This window comes from Drosophila suzukii, chromosome 3 (genome assembly GCF_043229965.1).
Source record: "Drosophila suzukii chromosome 3, CBGP_Dsuzu_IsoJpt1.0, whole genome shotgun sequence".
Lineage (NCBI taxonomy): Eukaryota > Metazoa > Arthropoda > Insecta > Diptera > Drosophilidae > Drosophila > Drosophila suzukii.
In genome coordinates, this window is record NC_092082.1 from 25,456,382 (window position 1) to 25,473,887 (window position 17,506).

Sequence of the window (17,506 nt, forward strand, 5' to 3'; positions counted from 1 at the left end):
TAAAGATGGGGTGCATATTAAAAAAATTTAGTTTAAGACAAGTTACGAATTAAAAATTAAACATAAGTCATGTTTCCTACACGATATGTATATATATATATGTAAGCGACATTAATTGAAGCTTTTGGATTGTATAATCTAAATAAAATGCTAAAAACATTTTTTTTTAATTTTTATGGTGTTAAAAAAAAGTTTTCATTGGTTATAAAAATTAATATCCACAAAATAAATTAGTATCTCCCTTTTTTTTGAGTAATTAGCTTAATTGAAATGACATCAATTTTTGAAAAAAATTTGTTTAATTTGACTGGTCGATATAATGAGTTTTTAAGGCTACTTGAAGGAAACGTCAGTGCGTAATTGCGCAGTGTACTCCCGCTCAGACTCACTTCTCTTGTCGCCTGTTGGCTTTGGCACGAATTTTGCTAATGAGGAAACTATTGAATTGTTTCAAGGTTTGCTCTGCTCAGTTTGCTTAGGCTTGTTTGCCTGCGACTTGGCATTTGCGCATAATGAAAGAGTTGCATTCGAGGCAGATGGATGTGGATGCGAAGATGGGAGTGGAGGAGTTCCTTGGGCCCGCGGTGGGCATAGGAGTAGGTCATTCCAACGTGACTTAAGACGGTTTGCTGCTCGCTGCGTGCCTTTGTGGCATTTGTGTTGATGTAGGTCGTTGCTCGGGCCCCAGTGAGTGAGCGGACCTCGGCGGAGTGGGTTCTGTAGTAATGGAGACGAAGGCAAACACTGGCCAGACTCCGAATGCTGGAGCTGGAGCTGGGACTGAGGCTGGACCTCGAGCCGCAGTGCATAAACTGCAGCCAGTTTATGGCCACTTCGTATTTGCACTACGAATCGGGCTTCTTTATGGCAATTTTCAACTGCTCAATTTACATCGGAATTGCTGTGCCTGTAACTATTTGCTGTTAATTTATGCTAATTTCGGAGTCGCTCTGAAAGGAAATTACTCCAAGAGCTGGTCGGACAATGGCAATGCGGACCACGGATATGAAATCGGTCGAACCGAAAGTTCCTGGTTTAACCTTTGGTACACCGGCCACCCTAGGGGAAACTATATTGAAGCTCGTCAGAAATAACATGTTCAACAAAATGGGGATACATTCATGTAATTCAATTTTGTATCAATTTTCACTTTCATTAATTTCAATATGATTAGAGAAAATTATTAATATTCTTCCAATGTTTAACTTAAAATGTTTAATCAGTGGCGGATCCTGAATCTGGTTGTAGAGTAGAAATCAAAAACTATACTTTTTAACCCCCTTGGATCCGCGCATGTGTTTAATGTAATGTAAACGTTCATGATGGTCAAATTGCCCCAAGTGTGAGCATAACTAACAGAATGATCTGATTACATAGCGCTGAACGGTAACCACCAGCTGGGATTTATGTAAGCTGATCTCCACAGAAATCGCACCACCAGATCCGCCCCTTTTGCCAATCGCTGGTGCGCAAGTCGTATCAATGAACGACCGCAGCACGCGCCAAAAACGAGTATTCATGATCATTACTATCATCATCATGACTTCCACGAGAAGCGGACGGGCTGATCGTAAGGTTTCTGGTTTTATATGGCAGTGGGATCTTCTTTAGTGACACCTTCGATTGAGGTGACATTAAATCAAAATTTATTATTGACATAATTCGTTAAATACGCAGATCCAGCGGGTATTCGTCGATTGCACAACCCACGCGATTTTCTGGGTACAAGTAAATAATCTCTGTGCCCCTTGTCCCCAGTTCCCGCCCAGACCGAGGTAAACAAGAAAATCTGACTCGGCACATGTGTGGAACATGGTTTCGTGTTTTGCGAACCAAAGAAGCACTTCCTGTCTAGTGAAAAAGTGAAACTGCTGAGCAAATTATTTCCAAAAAAAGTGTTTTTACTTCTGTGCTGGCTGCAATTCTCCAGGTCGCTGATAAGCAAGTGTAAGAATTTGCTCGGCAAGGTGTCAGCGTGAAATCGCGATGCTCAGCTGATAGCGAGTCTAACGCAAATCGGCGGGATTGTGGCGACGTAGTATGCAAGTGAGGAAGTTGTGGCGGTCCGATCCGATCATATTCGATTCAATCCGATAAAGATTCCAGTGCTTTGCCCCTCCCGAGGGAAACGCTTGGCATTGGCATTCCGCGATTAGCATGGGGAAATCTGTTTGCGCTGCGACAATAGGACGCTGTTGACATTACGCCGACGCCGGCAGCTATTGCGAGTTCGCAGACCCTAGTGTATTTCCTCCAAGGGGAGCTGATACGAAAAGCGTTAGGTATGCAGACCCAATCAGGTGGACGCCACGAGGAAGTTTATGATTTGGACGGGAAGTACGATTCATTAGACAGGTGGCGTCTCGAACTGTCAGAGATAAGTGAGGGGTGAACAACCAGAACTGACGTTTTTACATCGCTTCATTGAGGGAGCAATAATAGCTTGCCGCAAATCTCCTCAAGGTCTGCGAACCTATCCCAACGCTAAATGTTCCGTGGATTGAGCAATTTAACCGAGATCGACTGGAATTGATTTTAATTCCTTGCACGTGCAATGCACCCAAGCGATTGAGAGCCAGAAACCTCTTTAAGTCACTCTGAGATTACCCAATATTAATCACAATTTTCAGAAATTATTCATTTAGTACCATTGTGGAGGCTTTGTGGAGTCAGGAGGCCCTACCCACGGGGCCTTTTAAAACTCAATAATTAAAAATTTCAATTTTTAAGTCTATTTTAACTATTTTAAAAGATAATATGAATACAATTTTTTTTTACATTTTTCTTAATATCAACTATAACAAGAATGGAAGCTAACTTTGGTAAGCCGAAGTTTTTATATATATATATAAAGGGCTTTCCGGATTTTATAAAACTAACTAATAACACTAGTTTACAAAACAATATTTTAAAACTGCCCCAAGAAGGATGATGGTAGTTCCTGGTGGATTTGGACTCCTAGATCACAAAAAAAGTACTACAAATTTTAAATGGATATGTTTTCTAACGATTTTTTGTAAGTATGGGTATCTCCGTGTTATTATATAATTTACGAGTTGCGCCTTACCAACTTAGGTAAGACATATATGTTTTAGCTTATAACTAACACTTGACTTTGGCCGAATAAATGAATAGTCTACATTAAGTATATTGTGAGCTACAACTCGGAAAACTTTGAAAGTGTGGAATTTTTTTTATCAATTTAGTGACTGTGGCGTCTGTTGCAACAGGAACCGTAACATTTAACCTATTTTATTAAATGTCATTCCTTAATCGTTATTCATAACCTTTTAATTATAAGTCATAAAGTATATTTATTTTGGATCATTAAATAAAAGACTTCTCATAACAGTTATTTAGAATTTTTTTCAGTCTAAAAATAGTAGTTAATTTTATTAAAAAGTCACTAAAAAAAAGTTACGGAAAAATTTTTATTTTTTAGTAAAACTTAACTTTTATTTTAAGACTTTAATATTTTTTACATAAAAGTCAGACTATTACAGTCACTTCATGCTCATTTCGAAAAATTTTAGGCCACATTAAAATGATTTTCTTAATTTTTCTCCAATATGTTGTGTTATTCAAAATGTTTAATTTTTTCGATCAAAAATAAAAAATTTACTGTTATTTTCGGTCCCTGAACTGCAATAGAAATGAGACTTTTGGGAAAGTTTCATCTCGATAGCTTAAAACTGAGACTAGTTCGCGTAAAATCGGAAAAACGGACGGACAGATGGAGAGCGCTAGATCGACTCATCTAGTTATGCTGATCAAGAATGGGGTACAAAGGTATTCCTCTTAAGGGTGTAACAATTCAACTTATGAAACATATTTAGTGTTGATAAAAAAAAATTTTAAAACAATATAAAAGGATTTCCATTGAGAAAATCAAAACGATCAAAACGATCTTTGTGGACGACTGGAAAAACAGCAAGCGCTTAGAGGAATTACAAATATTTAATACTTCTAAATCAAATATAGTCTCTGAAAGTTGTAAAAATGCAATGTTAACATTTAAACTTGGCAATCACTAAAATCAATTGACAAACTCTTCGGATTTAAAGTCGTTAAGCTTAAGTGTGCGCATACAAAATACATTATCATAATGACTAAATTAACAGACAAATAAAAAAATCAATTTTTAATAAACACCGAATTATGGTCTAAGCTCGATGTTAATTTTACAAGCTAACGAGCCGCGTCGCCCGCTCTAAGCCCGCTTTTAGCCCGCTCCAGCCCTGTCCGCTGGCCGTTTCAATTAGCAATCCCATAAAAATAAACAGCGGAAAGAATCTGAAATCTCAAAGCAAGCCGGTTTCCATTCGGCAATCGTCGATCGAGCAGAGCTAAAGCTTTAAGCTCTTAGGCGAACGTCACAATAAAGAAGCGTCAAGCCAACCCGAAGAATGCACATCCGACTGGGCGACGTCATAGAACAGGTGTGGAATCACCTGCAGTGCGCCACCGAGCCACTGAACATTCTGCTGTGGTGCGATCGAAGCCACGGAGTGAATCACTGGCCGAGAAATGCCTAAAAGTGAAAATTCCCAGCGCTCAGCTCAAATCGATGGGCGACTCATACTCATCCGAGCAATTAACCAGCGGCAAGCCCAAATTACCACACTTGAGTGGTGCCCATCCAGTGGGGGTCCAGTGGGTTTTTCAGCCTTTCTTGTGTCGGTTCCACTTGCTGCCCACTAGGAAATTATGCACACGCACCGAAAAGTGCACGATCTGCAGCGAAAGGCGAGAACCGAAGACTCTCTCCGCAGAAACCAGTTTGCATCTTCCGCCTCTCTTCTGGCGGAGTCTTATCTGTTTTCTCCTGGCCCATGAGCAATAAGTGAAACCCGTTTCCCAATCTGCAAACAATAGAGTGCGAGGTGGGTGTTGCATCTCGAGATCTGTTTATTTTTTCGCCGATTATAGATGAAATATGAGTGCTCACGTTTGCATATGGTATGTGAAATGCGAGTGCTTAAGGAGTTTGCATTTCTGGCCCCGGCACTGCACCGCGAGAATTTTCGCAACCCACCTAGGCTTTGATTGGCCTTTGTCTGCCAATTAGCCGAATGTTTTATCGTTCTGCCGGCGCAATGGAAACTTGACTCGCTGGTAATTAATAAAAAGCAAACAAACAACAAATGTTTATGGCATGTCGGCGGATGAGGCGGATGGGGAGCTCCACAGTTGCCCCAGCAACACCAGCAATAACAACAGCTGTGCCAGGGGACTCACGCACCATCGTATGGCTGACGGACCGCAAAGCGCTTCGAGAGAGAGGCCCCGAATCACGGCCAGGTTGGGCGACTCAGCAGCTTCGCTGGCTTAGTTAAGCGCGGATTGTCAGCCGGTCGAGTCGATCTGTTGCTCGTGCGGCGGTACGTGAATCTCAGCCATGTCCAAGTACTCGAAGCTGGCCCGCGGGCTCTGCGACCTGCTGATCTGGGCGGCCCTCAGCGTGGCCAGTCTGCTGCTCCACAAGCTGGTACGTCCCTTCCGGCGGGGCTTCTTCTGCGGCGACGAGTCCCTCAGCTATCCGTACCGCGAAGGCACCATTGGCCACGAACTGATCATCGCCATCGCGCTGGGCGTGCCCACCGCCGTGATCGCGGTGGTGGAGCTGTTCAAGCAGCTGCCGGAGGCGGGCGGCAAGGGTCGGGCGGACGGCTGCCGGATCGGCCATCGACTGGGCCACCTGTACCGGCAGGCCATCTTCTACCTGTACGGCCTGGCCATGGTCACGTTCACCACGATGCTCTCGAAGCTGTGCATCGGTCGCCTGCGACCGCACTTCTACGCCGTGTGCCAGCCCATGCTGCCCGACGGGAGTGGTTGCCAGGACGCCCAGAACCTGGGTCGCTACATCGACAGCTTCACGTGCAGCAACGCCAACATGTCCGACTTCCAGTTCAAGCAGCTCAACCAGTCCTTCCCCAGCGGCCACGCCAGCTTGGCGATGTACGCGATGCTCTACCTGGCCATCTACCTCCAGGCGGCGCTGAGCACGAGGGTCTCCAAGCTGCTGAAGCACCTGCTGCAGTTCCTCTTCGTGATGTTCGGCTGGTACGTCTCGCTGACGCGGATCACCGACTACCACCACCACTGGAGCGACGTCCTGGCGGGGGCGGCGTTGGGCGCGGTGTTCGCCTGGCTCACTACCGCCTACGTGGCCGACTTGTTCGTCGGCCGGCGGTGGCCCAAGGCCGGCTACTCGGCCAACACGCTGCGCAAGCCACAGGTGTCGCCCAAGAGCTCCGCCAAGTCCCAAGCGGGGGGATCCACCGCTGGAGCGGCACAGCCGCCCGCCCTGCCGGCCTACACCTTCGGAACGCTGCCCTATCTGGCGGCCCATCCGGCACAGGCGCAGGCGCAGTACGCCCAGACCTATCACAACTACGGCTACGTGCCCTGAGCCAACTGCCGGATTCCATTAGCAAATTGTAGCTTAGAGAACCCCACAAGCATTCACAAATTCACAAACAAAGACTTGCACGGAATCCCTGTTTTGTTGTCTGTATTCTAGCGAAATAAATATTCAAGTACGATACGAACACGAAGCTCGTTTCAGTCGGTAGAATGGCGCATCGAAGATTCGCTGAGTGGATCGGTGGAGTAGAAAGTGTTTTATCGACTGGCGAATGAGGCAGAACTACTGATACTTTCGAAAGTCGTGACCAAAAACCTTGCAGCTAGCAATACATTTTTAGAATCCAAAGTCCGGGCTTACCTGCAAAGAGAAGAAGAACAGAAGGGCTTTGATTACAAGGTATTCAGCACATTCCGATGGTTTTACAACAGACTTATTCTAGGATATAATACAATTCAAACTCATATAGGTTGCAGATATTTACAGTTAGCCCTGCTTTTGTCCAGAAAAACTACAAGTTTAGGGCGCGCAAAAAACACCTGCCTAAGTGGAACAAAGAGCTTGATAGGTGCCAGACCTAGAAATTACACTCAAAAAAAGTTTCTTATTTTATTTGAGAAAGTTATTTGAAACAAATGCTTTTGAGTAGAAAAATTGTAATTGGAAAGAATTAAAAGAATGTAAAGAAATAAAAACGATATGTCAAGATCTGTTGCTTTAAAATTTACAAATAGAAATCAAAATCTAACCAAAACAACTTTAATATTCCCAACATTGTTTTCTTGAAACTCCCTTTTCGGATCTTGATAAAGGGAAATACAATTTAACATGTATCAAATTTTTGTTTGATTGTAGAATAAATTATTGGGGCCTTAGCATATTTAACCGATCGATAAGCTGGAGAGACCCGCGGCCTGATCAGATGGAAAAGCAAAACAAAGGTTTGTGAAACAAGTTTGTGTGGCAGTAACCTCCAACACGGCTAGACTGATGGAAATGCAAATGAACTCGAACCAGGTCGGAAGAATCCGACAGCTTCGGTCCGCCCATTCTTCAGTGTGAAAATGTGCGGCAATCCGAACACGCGCTTGCTTACTCGGCTCGTCATTGATTTCCTGATCCTCCTGGGGATCTATGGAGTCGCTCTTGTGGTGCTGCCCCAGCAGTTGGCCACGGCCCAGCGGGGGTTCCACTGCAGCGATGCCAGCCTCAAGTATCCCTATCGCCAGCCCTGGCTGACCAAGGTCCACCTGACGATCGCAGTGGTGGCCCTGCCGGCGGCCTTTGTGCTCGTGGTGGAGATGCTCCGGGCCGCCGTGGTGCCCAGTTCCACGGAGCTGAAGCAGCGCTTCGTCTTCGTGGGTGTCCGCATCCCCAGCTTTATCAGCGAGTGCTACAAGTCCGTGGGAGTGTACCTGTTTGGACTGGGTCTGACCTTGTTGGCCATACGGTTGACCAAGCACTCGACGGGCCGGCTGAGGCCCTACTTCTTCGACGTCTGCCAGCCCACGTGGGGTGAGCAGGGTGGGGAGAGCTGCTCCGACCTTTCCGCGGAGAACTCCACCCTCTACCTCGAGGACTTCAGCTGCACGGAGTTCGCCGCCTCGCAGGACCTGCTCGCCCTCGTGCGCCACTCCTTCCCCAGCGGATTTGTGGCCACAACCTGCTACGCCATGGGCTTCCTGATCTTCTACGCGCAGGCCAGGCTCTTCGCCCCCTGGCTGCGATTGATTCGAGCCACCCTGCAACTGGCCTGTGGCTCGGTGGCCTTGGTGGTTTCCTGGGAACGCATCTCCACCTACCAGAACCACTTGACGGACGTGGCGGCGGGCGCTGCTCTCGGTGGGCTAATAGCCCTCTTCGCCACCGTGTTTGTGGCCCACATTTTCGTGGAGGTGCGGGTGAAACGCCGACAGTGGCCAAGAAACGAGCAGATCTACGGCTATGCGGGGTACTACAACAGAGCCACTTACGGCTACTAATATATGATGGGTTTACTAGATTTAGCTATGGTAATAAAAAGCTTTTAATTTATGAACAGAACCTGTTTCTGCTTAATGTACTGCGTGGAAGGGTTCAAGTAAGGCGACTATACTCCCCCTACTCTAGCTCATTGGGTTGATCCGGATCCGATTTCGATCCGATGTGTCCATATTACATAAAAAAGAACACTTTGTTACCGAGGAAAACTACAACGACACCATATCGTTCAATTAAACGTGTGCAACCTAAGCTGGGAACAACTTCTTTGCGAGGGATAGTCATTAAAAACAAAACAAGTCGTGTAACGAAAGACGGTTTTTTATCTAACTGCTGGCACTAATTTTCTGCGTAGCTAGAATAAGCATGTGAAATATCAAGATTCTATAGAGTTTGGTTATGCTCCTGGACATACGGGCATAGCATGATTGACTGCTTTAGTAATCCTGATTCTTCTTCTTTTAAATTCCAAGTCGAAAATGGATCTATAAATAGCAAACTTTTAATTCGATGCTACACATATACATATTTATTAATCATTTTTAAGATCCAACCTACCCCAATCGATCTGAAAGCTTTGAAGCGCAACTACTGCTGATAGCCGACAGCAGAACATAATTTTGGGTTAGCAGCGTTCCAAACCATTGATCGCTTACGATCCACTCAACAAGTGGTTTGGGATCGCCACTTTATAATATGGGAGCTGACCACCGTCCACAGACGCACTCTGTCTCTCTGCCCAAGTAAGTTTGGTCCCTCTCTCTCTACCTTATAATCGCCGGTATAAGAACAGCTCTATAGATTTGTTTACAAAGTTGTTTGGTTTCATTCAGTCGCGATCGCGAAGCGGCGCTTGAAAGTTTACGGATCGGGTTAGAACGGGTTCCGAAAGTCGGTAGCCAGAGGTGTTCAACAAGCAAATTGCCATACAGGTGGACAATTATTTAATTACACGGCTCGGTACGCGATAGTCGAAATAAAAACAGAAACGTGATGACATAAAACCATAAAGCCATCGTAAAGAACCCATTAAATGTGAGTTAGTTGGACCTCTCAAACCTGATGCACCTAGCAAGCTCAAAGTTCACAGGGCTCTTTTAAATAACTTTAGGGCCTGGTAAAATAAATAGCGCCGAATAAGCGCCAGGGAGCACTCTTTTGAATGTGAAGGGTCCACAAAGTCCAGCATTCAGTTCGTATAAATATGCTGTGTAAGGGATGTGGAGTCGAGGGAGGGCCAGAGATACATACTCGCAGAGGCAGGCCGCCTTAATTCAATCAAATGTCGCTTATTCATTCAATTAAAGGTCGCGCCATTTGACGACCCACTATGAATGCGTCTGTGAATACAAATATCAAAGCGAGTGAGTGTGTCCGAAGCTAAGACAGCGGCTCTGGGGTTGATTTGGTGCCCACTGTGACTTGTTTCCATTTTTTAATGTAATTGACAGTTAAACTTTGTGCACATGTTCGGAAGAAACTCCCACTTCAGGGATGTCATGCAGATCAGAGACTCGGAAAGAGAGGGGGCCACAATGGGGGCCATTCTTGGCGAGAGATTAGCGAGAGCTATACTGTGGATCTCCGCCCAAGCAGAGCTGCAATTCTGCGGTCCCGATAATGCAAATCTTGCGCGTGAAGACGCGCCTATTCGACGGCTGGCTGCCCTAGAACAATAGTATGCCATTTAATGAGTAACCTGTGAGTCACTGCCCCAGCTTGTTGACCCGGTCTTATCGATGCTTCCCGCTCCTGTACGCCTTATCAAACGCTTTTTAGATCTCTAGAAGACACCGGCTGGGGAACTGAGTAATCGCAAAAGCGCTGAATTGCAATGATATGGCACTAAAGAAGCTTTCGCCACTATCATTCACTCTCTAATTTATCTTATCAAAGTGATCTTGAGCTTGTTTGAGCAGCTGCACTGCGAAAAATGATACGTAACATATGGGTTCCTTATATTTGAATAATATATCTGGGCATTATGTATCTGTGTTCTGATCTTCATTACCTTGTGCATCTTTCAAGTTCGCAGTTTTAACCGATCCTATTCTTATTTCAGTGGCTGATGGCTCTTGTCTAATCTGGACAAGTGAATAACTGCAACTATACGAAGATCCTCGCAGACGGATAATAACAGATCATAAACTAGGCCATAAACAAATTGCTGTGGCGCGCAGAGTTTCAAAATAAGTTGAGTGAGCAGAGCGTCGGGGAGCTAAAAACAATGCCGGGAGAGGCCCGCCTATTGAATGAGCGTTAAATTAAAAGATCGTTACCCAAACGACGCCGACTCAGTCAGCCACTGACAACGAACCCGACGCCACGAGCGAACGCGACGGGTAGAAACCAAACGAATCGAAACGAAAACCTAAAAAGCTAATTACCAGCGACCATAAAGGCCATTTGGAATATTAACTAATTAAAGCCAGCGAAATGCGCGACGCGACCCAAGATCAGCCCGTAGCCGTCTCCATGCCGGCCTCCGAATCCGCCTCCGCTGGAGGAGCGCCGTCCGACCGCCGACTGCCGCGGCGCCTGCTCATGGAGCTCCTGGTGGTGGTGATACTTGTCATCCCCATCTGCGTGTACGAGTTCGCAGTGGATCCGGTGCGGCGAGGCTTCTTCTGCGACGACGAGAGCATCAGCTACCCGTTCCACGACAACACCGTCACACCCGTCATGCTCGGCCTGATCGTGGGCCTCCTGCCGGCCGTGGTCTTCGTGGTGGTGGAGTACGTGAGCCACCTGAGGGCAGGGGACATCTCGGCCACCGTGGAGCTGCTGGGCTGGCGGGTGTCCACCTGGTACGTTGAGTTGGCCCGCCAGTCAACCTACTTCTGCTTCGGCCTGCTGCTCACCTTCGACGCCACCGAGGTGGGCAAGTACACCATCGGCCGCCTGAGGCCGCACTTCCTGGCCGTTTGCCAGCCGCAGCTGTCGGATGGAAGCCTGTGCTCCGACCCGGTCAATCTGCACCGCTATGTGGAGAACTACGAGTGCGTCGGCGAGGGCTTCACCGTGGAGGATGTGCGCCAGGGCAGGCTCAGCTTCCCCAGCGGGCACTCCAGCCTGGCCTTCTACGCCATGGTCTACGTGGCGCTCTACCTGCAGCGGAAGATCACCTGGCGGGGATCGAAGCTGAGCCGCCACTTCGTGCAGTTCGCGCTGGTTATGGTGGCCTGGTACACGGCCCTCAGCCGCGTGATGGACCACTGGCACCACTGGTCCGACGTCCTCTCCGGTTCGCTCCTGGGCGTGGCCGGCGCCCTGATTACCGCCCGCTTCATAGCCAGGATGTTCGACGAGGGGGTGGACAGCATCCTGACGAGGGGTCTGCGGAGGGAGAACACGGCGGCCACGCTGCAGGAGGAGGTGTGCCCCACCACGCCGCCGCCCTACTCCGCGAACAGCAGCTTCAACGAGGATCAGTACTGCTCGAAGGTTTAGGGTCGAACCCTCGCAGTCATGTAAATTCGAAACATTCCAAAGGTAGCAATAAAGTATAGATGTACCCCGAGTTGAATCTGTAGTATCCAAACCTCGTTATAGAGCATTACAGTTAGGAATCACCCATTTGTATAGTTCGTATGAGTCTGTATCCGCAATCCCATCTTACGTATAAGTCACCGTATTATTTGTGTATTTAATTGGTACCAGTAAAATAAATAATTATAACGAATATAACGCATACTCCCACTGTGTTATTTTAACCCAATCCATTGTTTGCGTACTCGCTTATCTGTACTCATTACTACTTGTTTGCGGAAATTTCACATTTCAATGTCACACTTTGACGATCACCAGCAGTTGTGAGTCTGCAACACCTTTTCAACCTTTTTCATTAAAAGCAACCTTTTTGACGATTTGTTTTGATCCGACGAAAAATAATATTACCAAAATTCTTGGTAAAAAATGCAAATGTTTTGTTAGCTTTCAAAATGTTTAACTTAAAAAATTAATTTAATTTAAAATTTAAATTCAATTATGAAATATTTTTATCCAAAACATTGCTTGTTTTTATCGGTCAGTATTTCTTTTACATTTATTCTTTTCAAAACAGCGTGAGAAATAATTGTAATTACACAATTCATAGTACTAAATTATTTATAAAAAAAACTTACTTATTCAAAGCTTCCCGGAAAATACGTTACTCATGAACGTTTTATTTTTATTAATTGTCGATAAACCATATTTATTTCGAAAATGACCAACCAGTGAACAATAGTATGATGGGGTTTTCTATTTTCGATATTCTACAAACTGATGAATAATTCCTTGAGTTAAAAAATAAATAGCTAAAACATGCGATGATACTATTTTTATGAACACGAATGTATAATTCTAGCTGGGGAGCATTCAACTGACTCCGATTTTCGCTCAGTGTTGACATACCTGGCTGCCCTGGCTACTGGAGTCGGTTGGAATGTCTGCTGGCCATGATTCATCCTCGATTTTTTGATATTGTGCTGCGTCAGAGGTGCGCAGCAGCAAGAGGTCGGCTTCTCCCGAAATTCGTCTGCGATGATCGTGAGAAGACGCCACTTCTCGTAGAATTCATTCAATTGGTGAACCTAGATCGTGAATCAAGCGATGCTAATCTGATTTTGGGGGACCCCTGACCCACCAATTAATAAAATTGGAAGAGAGCGCTGGAGAGCACTGTTTGAGCTTTTCGAAAGCTTTTCAGGGGCATTCTAGAGCTTCGGGCTACGTAAGCATGAGATCTGGAATCCGTAGTAAACAGCAACTCGCGTGTTTTGCCGCCGACCATTTCAGGGCCAGACGGGGAAATCGCATCGATAATAGCGCCAGCACGTGCGTGGCAACAGGGCGATTGCCCGCAGAACAGCTAGATGGACGCATTGGGTGGATGGGGACTTTGTTTTTCGACCCGGGGCTTCCTCCCGACGGACAGTACTGTCTACGTCAGCCCGAGCCCCTTTCGGCTGCAGTCTAATAATACAATCAGTGACAACAATAAGAATTGTTTATTAATAATCCGCGTCGAGTGGGCCAGAGCCCAGATTGCTGGGGGCTGTTGTCCGACTTCGACCCGAGCCGCAGATCAGTGACTAGTGGGCTGTTGTATCGATCGCACGCAATTCGGAATCTAGAACCCGAGATGAGTTTCAGTCTAAGCTTCCGGCCGCCTCTCCGCCTGCTGGTGGACATTGTCCTGCTGGGCCTGGTGCTCGTCCTGGTGGAGAACTTCGCCCGCTTCTGGGGGCCGCCCACGAAGCGCGGCTTCTTCTGCGACGACGAGTCCTTGATGTACCCATACCACGAGAACACCGTGAGCCCCGCCCTGCTACACTGGCTGGGCCTGTTCCTCCCGCTGATCGGCCTGGTCGTCCTGGAGAGCTTCCTCTGCTACCGGGCGGACACGTCCTACTGGCGGGTGTTCAACACGACGCGATGGTTCCTCTACGGCTACGCTTTCAACGACCTTCTCAAGAGCATTGGCAAGCACACTATCGGCCGACTGAGGCCCCACTTTTTCGAAGTGTGCAGCCCACAGTTCCCAGACGGGAGCAGCTGCTCCGATGAGGCGCTCCGCGGAGTCCTGAAATACCAGACGGACTACGACTGCCGGCCCGATCTGTCCGGAGCCAGCGAGGAGATGATCCGAGACGTCCGCGTGTCCTTCCCCAGCGGCCACTCCGCCATGGCCTTCTACGGCCTGGTCTTCGTGGCGCTGCTCCTGCGACACCGCCGCTGGCCCCTGCCAGGATCCCTGCTGGGCCCCGTGCTCCAGCTGGCCTGCGTGTGCCTGGCCTGGTTCGTGGCCCTCAGCCGGGTCATGGACTACAAGCACCACTGGTCGGATGTTGCGGCCGGATCGCTGCTGGGGGCCGGCACCGCCTTTGCGGTCATCCGGGCTGCCGCGCTGGAGGAGCAGCGAAGGAGGTACCAGGATGCGCAGGCGAGTGTGAAGCAGGAGGCTGCGGTGGCCGAGGGCGGCGCAGCCAAGGGTGTCCAGCAGATGCCGCATGACTTGTGTCTGGTTTCGTGCCAGAGCTCTAATTAGTCGGTGCCCTCTGGCACTGCAGTGCTGTTAGTTTAAGGTTGACAATAAAGTTAGTGACAAGGGAGCCTCAGCAGTTGTTCTTGCGGTTGGAGGGGCAGCTGTTCAAACCCCGATCAATTAATGCGCATCTCGTGCCGAGTCGGTGGAAACTGGAAACAGCGAGATCAATCAAGCGGTTGATCGACTGAGTTAAGTAACAGAAAAACAGTGATTAGCTTAGCTAATCAACATACTTTTTTCACTACAACCTGCGGTTTTCTCAAATCCAATGCAATTTAAATTCTTTTGTTCAACCTTCTTCAAATCTAGTATTTACTCGCTATACCGGAGAGTATGTGTTTTATTTTATGGCTACCTGTTTAGACTATGTCAATATTTGGATGGAGTGACTTGCACTTACTTTCAGAGGTACTCTGTATGGTGGATGGGTGTTTATGTTCTTCCCGGGGATTTTTATCGGCTTGTTTGGCGGGGTACAAAAATAGATTTCGTAAGAAGTGAAGGTCCCAGACGACTTTCAAGCAAATCTCAACTATCTCCCCAGAGTGACGTAGCTAGAAAAAACAGCAGGAAATACAAAACAAGCTACCTAAATATGATGCGATTGGCTTTGTTGTTGTGTTGACAACGCGCTAAAAATTAGCGGCTCCTTCAGATTCATTAGCAGCGAGTTTTCGAACGACTTAGCCCCAGTCAACAAGTCTGGCCCGAACTGATTTGAGGTATAAATAAATTTCAGCAGCCAGCACATAAATTGGGAAAAGGACCCAAAGCAATCTCCTTGCTGATGATGATGCGCAACACCTGGAGCCAGGAACAACCCAATCCGAGGTCGGATTTGCGACCTGGCCCACTCCGAACCGCTCATCAGGTGGGGCAAGGGCGCCTGGGCCGCAGCTTAATTGGCTCATTTATTTTAATGGCAAAGAAAATGCTGGGAAATTGTGGTTATTTTTTCCTCGCCCCTGCGACTAATTCCGCCCCGTGTTCCCTCCCCCTTCCAGCTTTTATTATGATTAATTATGGCTCGCATACACAGGAAAACTGACCCAAAGCTCCACTTTCTTGCCAACTTTTGCAACTGTGTCAAGTTATTTTTGCCGCTCTCCTGCTGCCTTTGTTGTTGTGTGCCTCCAGATTCGAATGATAAATTTCTATGCCATTTATTTTAATCTGCAGCGACAGTTCCTGCCGCACTAGCCCTTTTCCCTGCTTCCACCCTCGCCAGCTAGTTTTCATGCGTTAATTAAATGGAAAATATTTGCATAACAGGCAAGTTTAGCTGCAATCCGAAACAATGACCCACATCCGCATCGGCTAAAGTTTTGTTTTGTTTACCCGACGCCGGCTGGAACTTGGAACTTAGTTCCTTGGGAGTTCATTAGGCAGCTGGAGGGAGTGCTCCGTGCGACAGGCTAATTGCAAATGGTCAGGCCGTCTGGGGGAACAGACCCAGACCTGTCTCGGTTTAATCCCTCCCCGACCTTTGCCATCAATCAAAGCCCTTGATCAGCTCGGACTTTCTATCAATCGCAGCAGCACATGAAATTTAAGAGCTCCGCTGTCGTCGAGTCTCTAATCACCGCCAGGTGTGATAATGCGGCCAGTCGGTGTCCGGGTTCCGTCCAGTCCGGCAGTTTGTCACTCCGCATTATCTGCCCCGTCTGCTGTTCCGTCGTTTTCAGAACGGGAACGAGAACGATGTTCTGCTGAATTTTTGCATGGCTGTTTGCTCAACAAAATATCCCAAAGCATTTCGGGGATTTTCCACTCATCCTGCTGCTGCCGTTGTCGTTGCTGCAACATGCGCTTCATATTTCTGCGGTTGCCGTCCTGCACCTCGCCCTGGTCCTGGTCCTCGTCCTGGTGCTGCCCAGCTCTTCCACTTGCTATTTGCCATCAGCAGTCATCAGTGTTTCCCTTCCGAGCCCAGGACCAGACCAGAAGACCCCATCACTCCGCTCAGCCCTGCTTCAATCGTTGGCTTCATGTGTGTAAAGACAATTTGATAATCGCAAAATGCAGCATAGTTTGAGTTAATGAAGCTTGTGTGCCATGTGTGCCACCTTCGGATGGCATCCCTTGGCAGTGCCAGTCCAGCCAGAGGACTCTGTCGTTGTCGTTGTTTGTTGGACAACAACCGGAGCGTTTTGCTTGCCAATTAGTAATTTGCTTGCTGCCCGGCTAGGGAACGGTTGGCCAGAACAGGCTAGACTGCTCGGTCTGTCCCTGACAACCTGAGGGAGTTTCAAAATACTATGCTGGAGGTGGGAACCGGCCTTGGCTTCATGGAAGGGGCGACACCAGCTTAAACTGGCTTAAAGGTCGGCCACCTGGCACTGCTTTAATCTACGAGTTGCGTGCTACAGTATTGCAGAAGATAAGTTACTTGATATATGTATAACTCCTCTATATAAAACTATATCCACTTATAACTATTAGGTGTTGCATATTCGGTGGTATTTGAAGGTACTCGTAACATGTGTTGTAAAGTTGCCAGTCTGGCAACTCTTAAATGTTAAGTAGGGATGTTAGTCGCAATTATCAAGTTATCGAGTGCAACCCTAGCATATAAATCTGCACATCAGTTTTCCTAATATAGAATGTTTAGGGATTCTGATGGAAGCAATTCATTTCCCATTGTTGCACTCTTTTTCAATTTGTTTAAATTAATTCCACAGGCATGCTCTGAGATGCTTATTGTCCATCGAAAACTCGTGTGACAGCGCGACAACATTGCAATTTGAATGGAAAACAGCGGGACTGTCAACCAAGGCGGGCGAGCAAACTGGCTGTCCCCTGTGCCACCTTTGTGTCCAGGGCGCTGCGGATTCGATGTCCTGTCCTAGAAATCACACGCAGCTCCGACACGTGACATCAAAGGACAGAACGGCGGCCATTTTGTCGCCGCCATCATTATTAATGGGCTGGCACAGGACCGGGGTCTGAGCCCGGACCAGGAGCAGAACTGCTGGCTTCCGTAATGCTGGGATTTTTTCGCTGCCATTTCCCGGTTCGTGCTTTCTTTCCGATGTCTCTGACAATTTTGACTGTTGTCCTGCACGGAATCGGGGATGTCCTGGACTGCAGTCGAAACAGGTGTGGCCGTCAACTGGCAATCAACT

General features: G+C 47.3%; 5 protein-coding genes across 11 annotated transcripts in view; 4 read left to right on the forward strand and 1 right to left on the reverse strand.

Moving 5' to 3' along the window:
* LOC108007438 (putative phosphatidate phosphatase) overlaps window positions 1-12,043 on the forward strand; it is a 62,373-nt gene extending 50,330 nt beyond the window's left edge. Inside the window, exons 1-2 of one of the 2 annotated variants that reach the window (XM_065864136.2) lie at window positions 9,231-9,385; window positions 10,413-12,043. In XM_065864136.2, coding sequence (XP_065720208.1) covers window positions 10,787-11,800 — 1,014 coding nt within the window. In that variant the 5' untranslated portion in view covers window positions 9,231-9,385; window positions 10,413-10,786 and the 3' untranslated portion in view covers window positions 11,801-12,043. Of the gene's footprint in view, window positions 1-9,230; window positions 9,386-10,412 lie in introns of those variants that run through there. The other variant, XM_017071097.4, reaches the window with a different exon arrangement.
* The window catches only part of Ten-m (teneurin transmembrane protein Ten-m), a 346,722-nt gene that overhangs the window by 174,662 nt on the left and 154,554 nt on the right, over window positions 1-17,506 (reverse strand). The gene's annotated exons all lie outside the window — the stretch shown is intronic.
* Window positions 5,214-6,554, forward strand: LOC108007424 (putative phosphatidate phosphatase). Its single transcript, XM_036816256.3, has one exon. The coding sequence runs from the start codon at window positions 5,399-5,401 to the stop codon at window positions 6,413-6,415; it is 1,017 nt and encodes a 338-aa protein (XP_036672151.1). The 5' UTR covers window positions 5,214-5,398; the 3' UTR covers window positions 6,416-6,554.
* LOC108007439 (putative phosphatidate phosphatase) lies at window positions 7,318-8,413 on the forward strand. The gene has a single exon (XM_070995751.1). It carries the CDS (start codon window positions 7,435-7,437, stop codon window positions 8,350-8,352), a length of 918 nt encoding a protein of 305 aa, XP_070851852.1. The 5' UTR covers window positions 7,318-7,434; the 3' UTR covers window positions 8,353-8,413.
* On the forward strand, window positions 13,203-14,445 carry LOC108007440 (putative phosphatidate phosphatase). The gene has a single exon (XM_017071101.4). The coding sequence runs from the start codon at window positions 13,476-13,478 to the stop codon at window positions 14,379-14,381; it is 906 nt and encodes a 301-aa protein (XP_016926590.4). The 5' UTR covers window positions 13,203-13,475; the 3' UTR covers window positions 14,382-14,445.

What these genes read in the sequence shown, in the direction of transcription:
- LOC108007424 (XM_036816256.3), top strand. Translation starts at nt 5,399, where the DNA reads ATGTCCAAGTACTCGAAGCTGGCCCGCGGGCTCTGCGACCTGCTGATC.
- LOC108007439 (XM_070995751.1), top strand. Translation starts at nt 7,435, where the DNA reads ATGTGCGGCAATCCGAACACGCGCTTGCTTACTCGGCTCGTCATTGAT.
- LOC108007440 (XM_017071101.4), top strand. Translation starts at nt 13,476, where the DNA reads ATGAGTTTCAGTCTAAGCTTCCGGCCGCCTCTCCGCCTGCTGGTGGAC.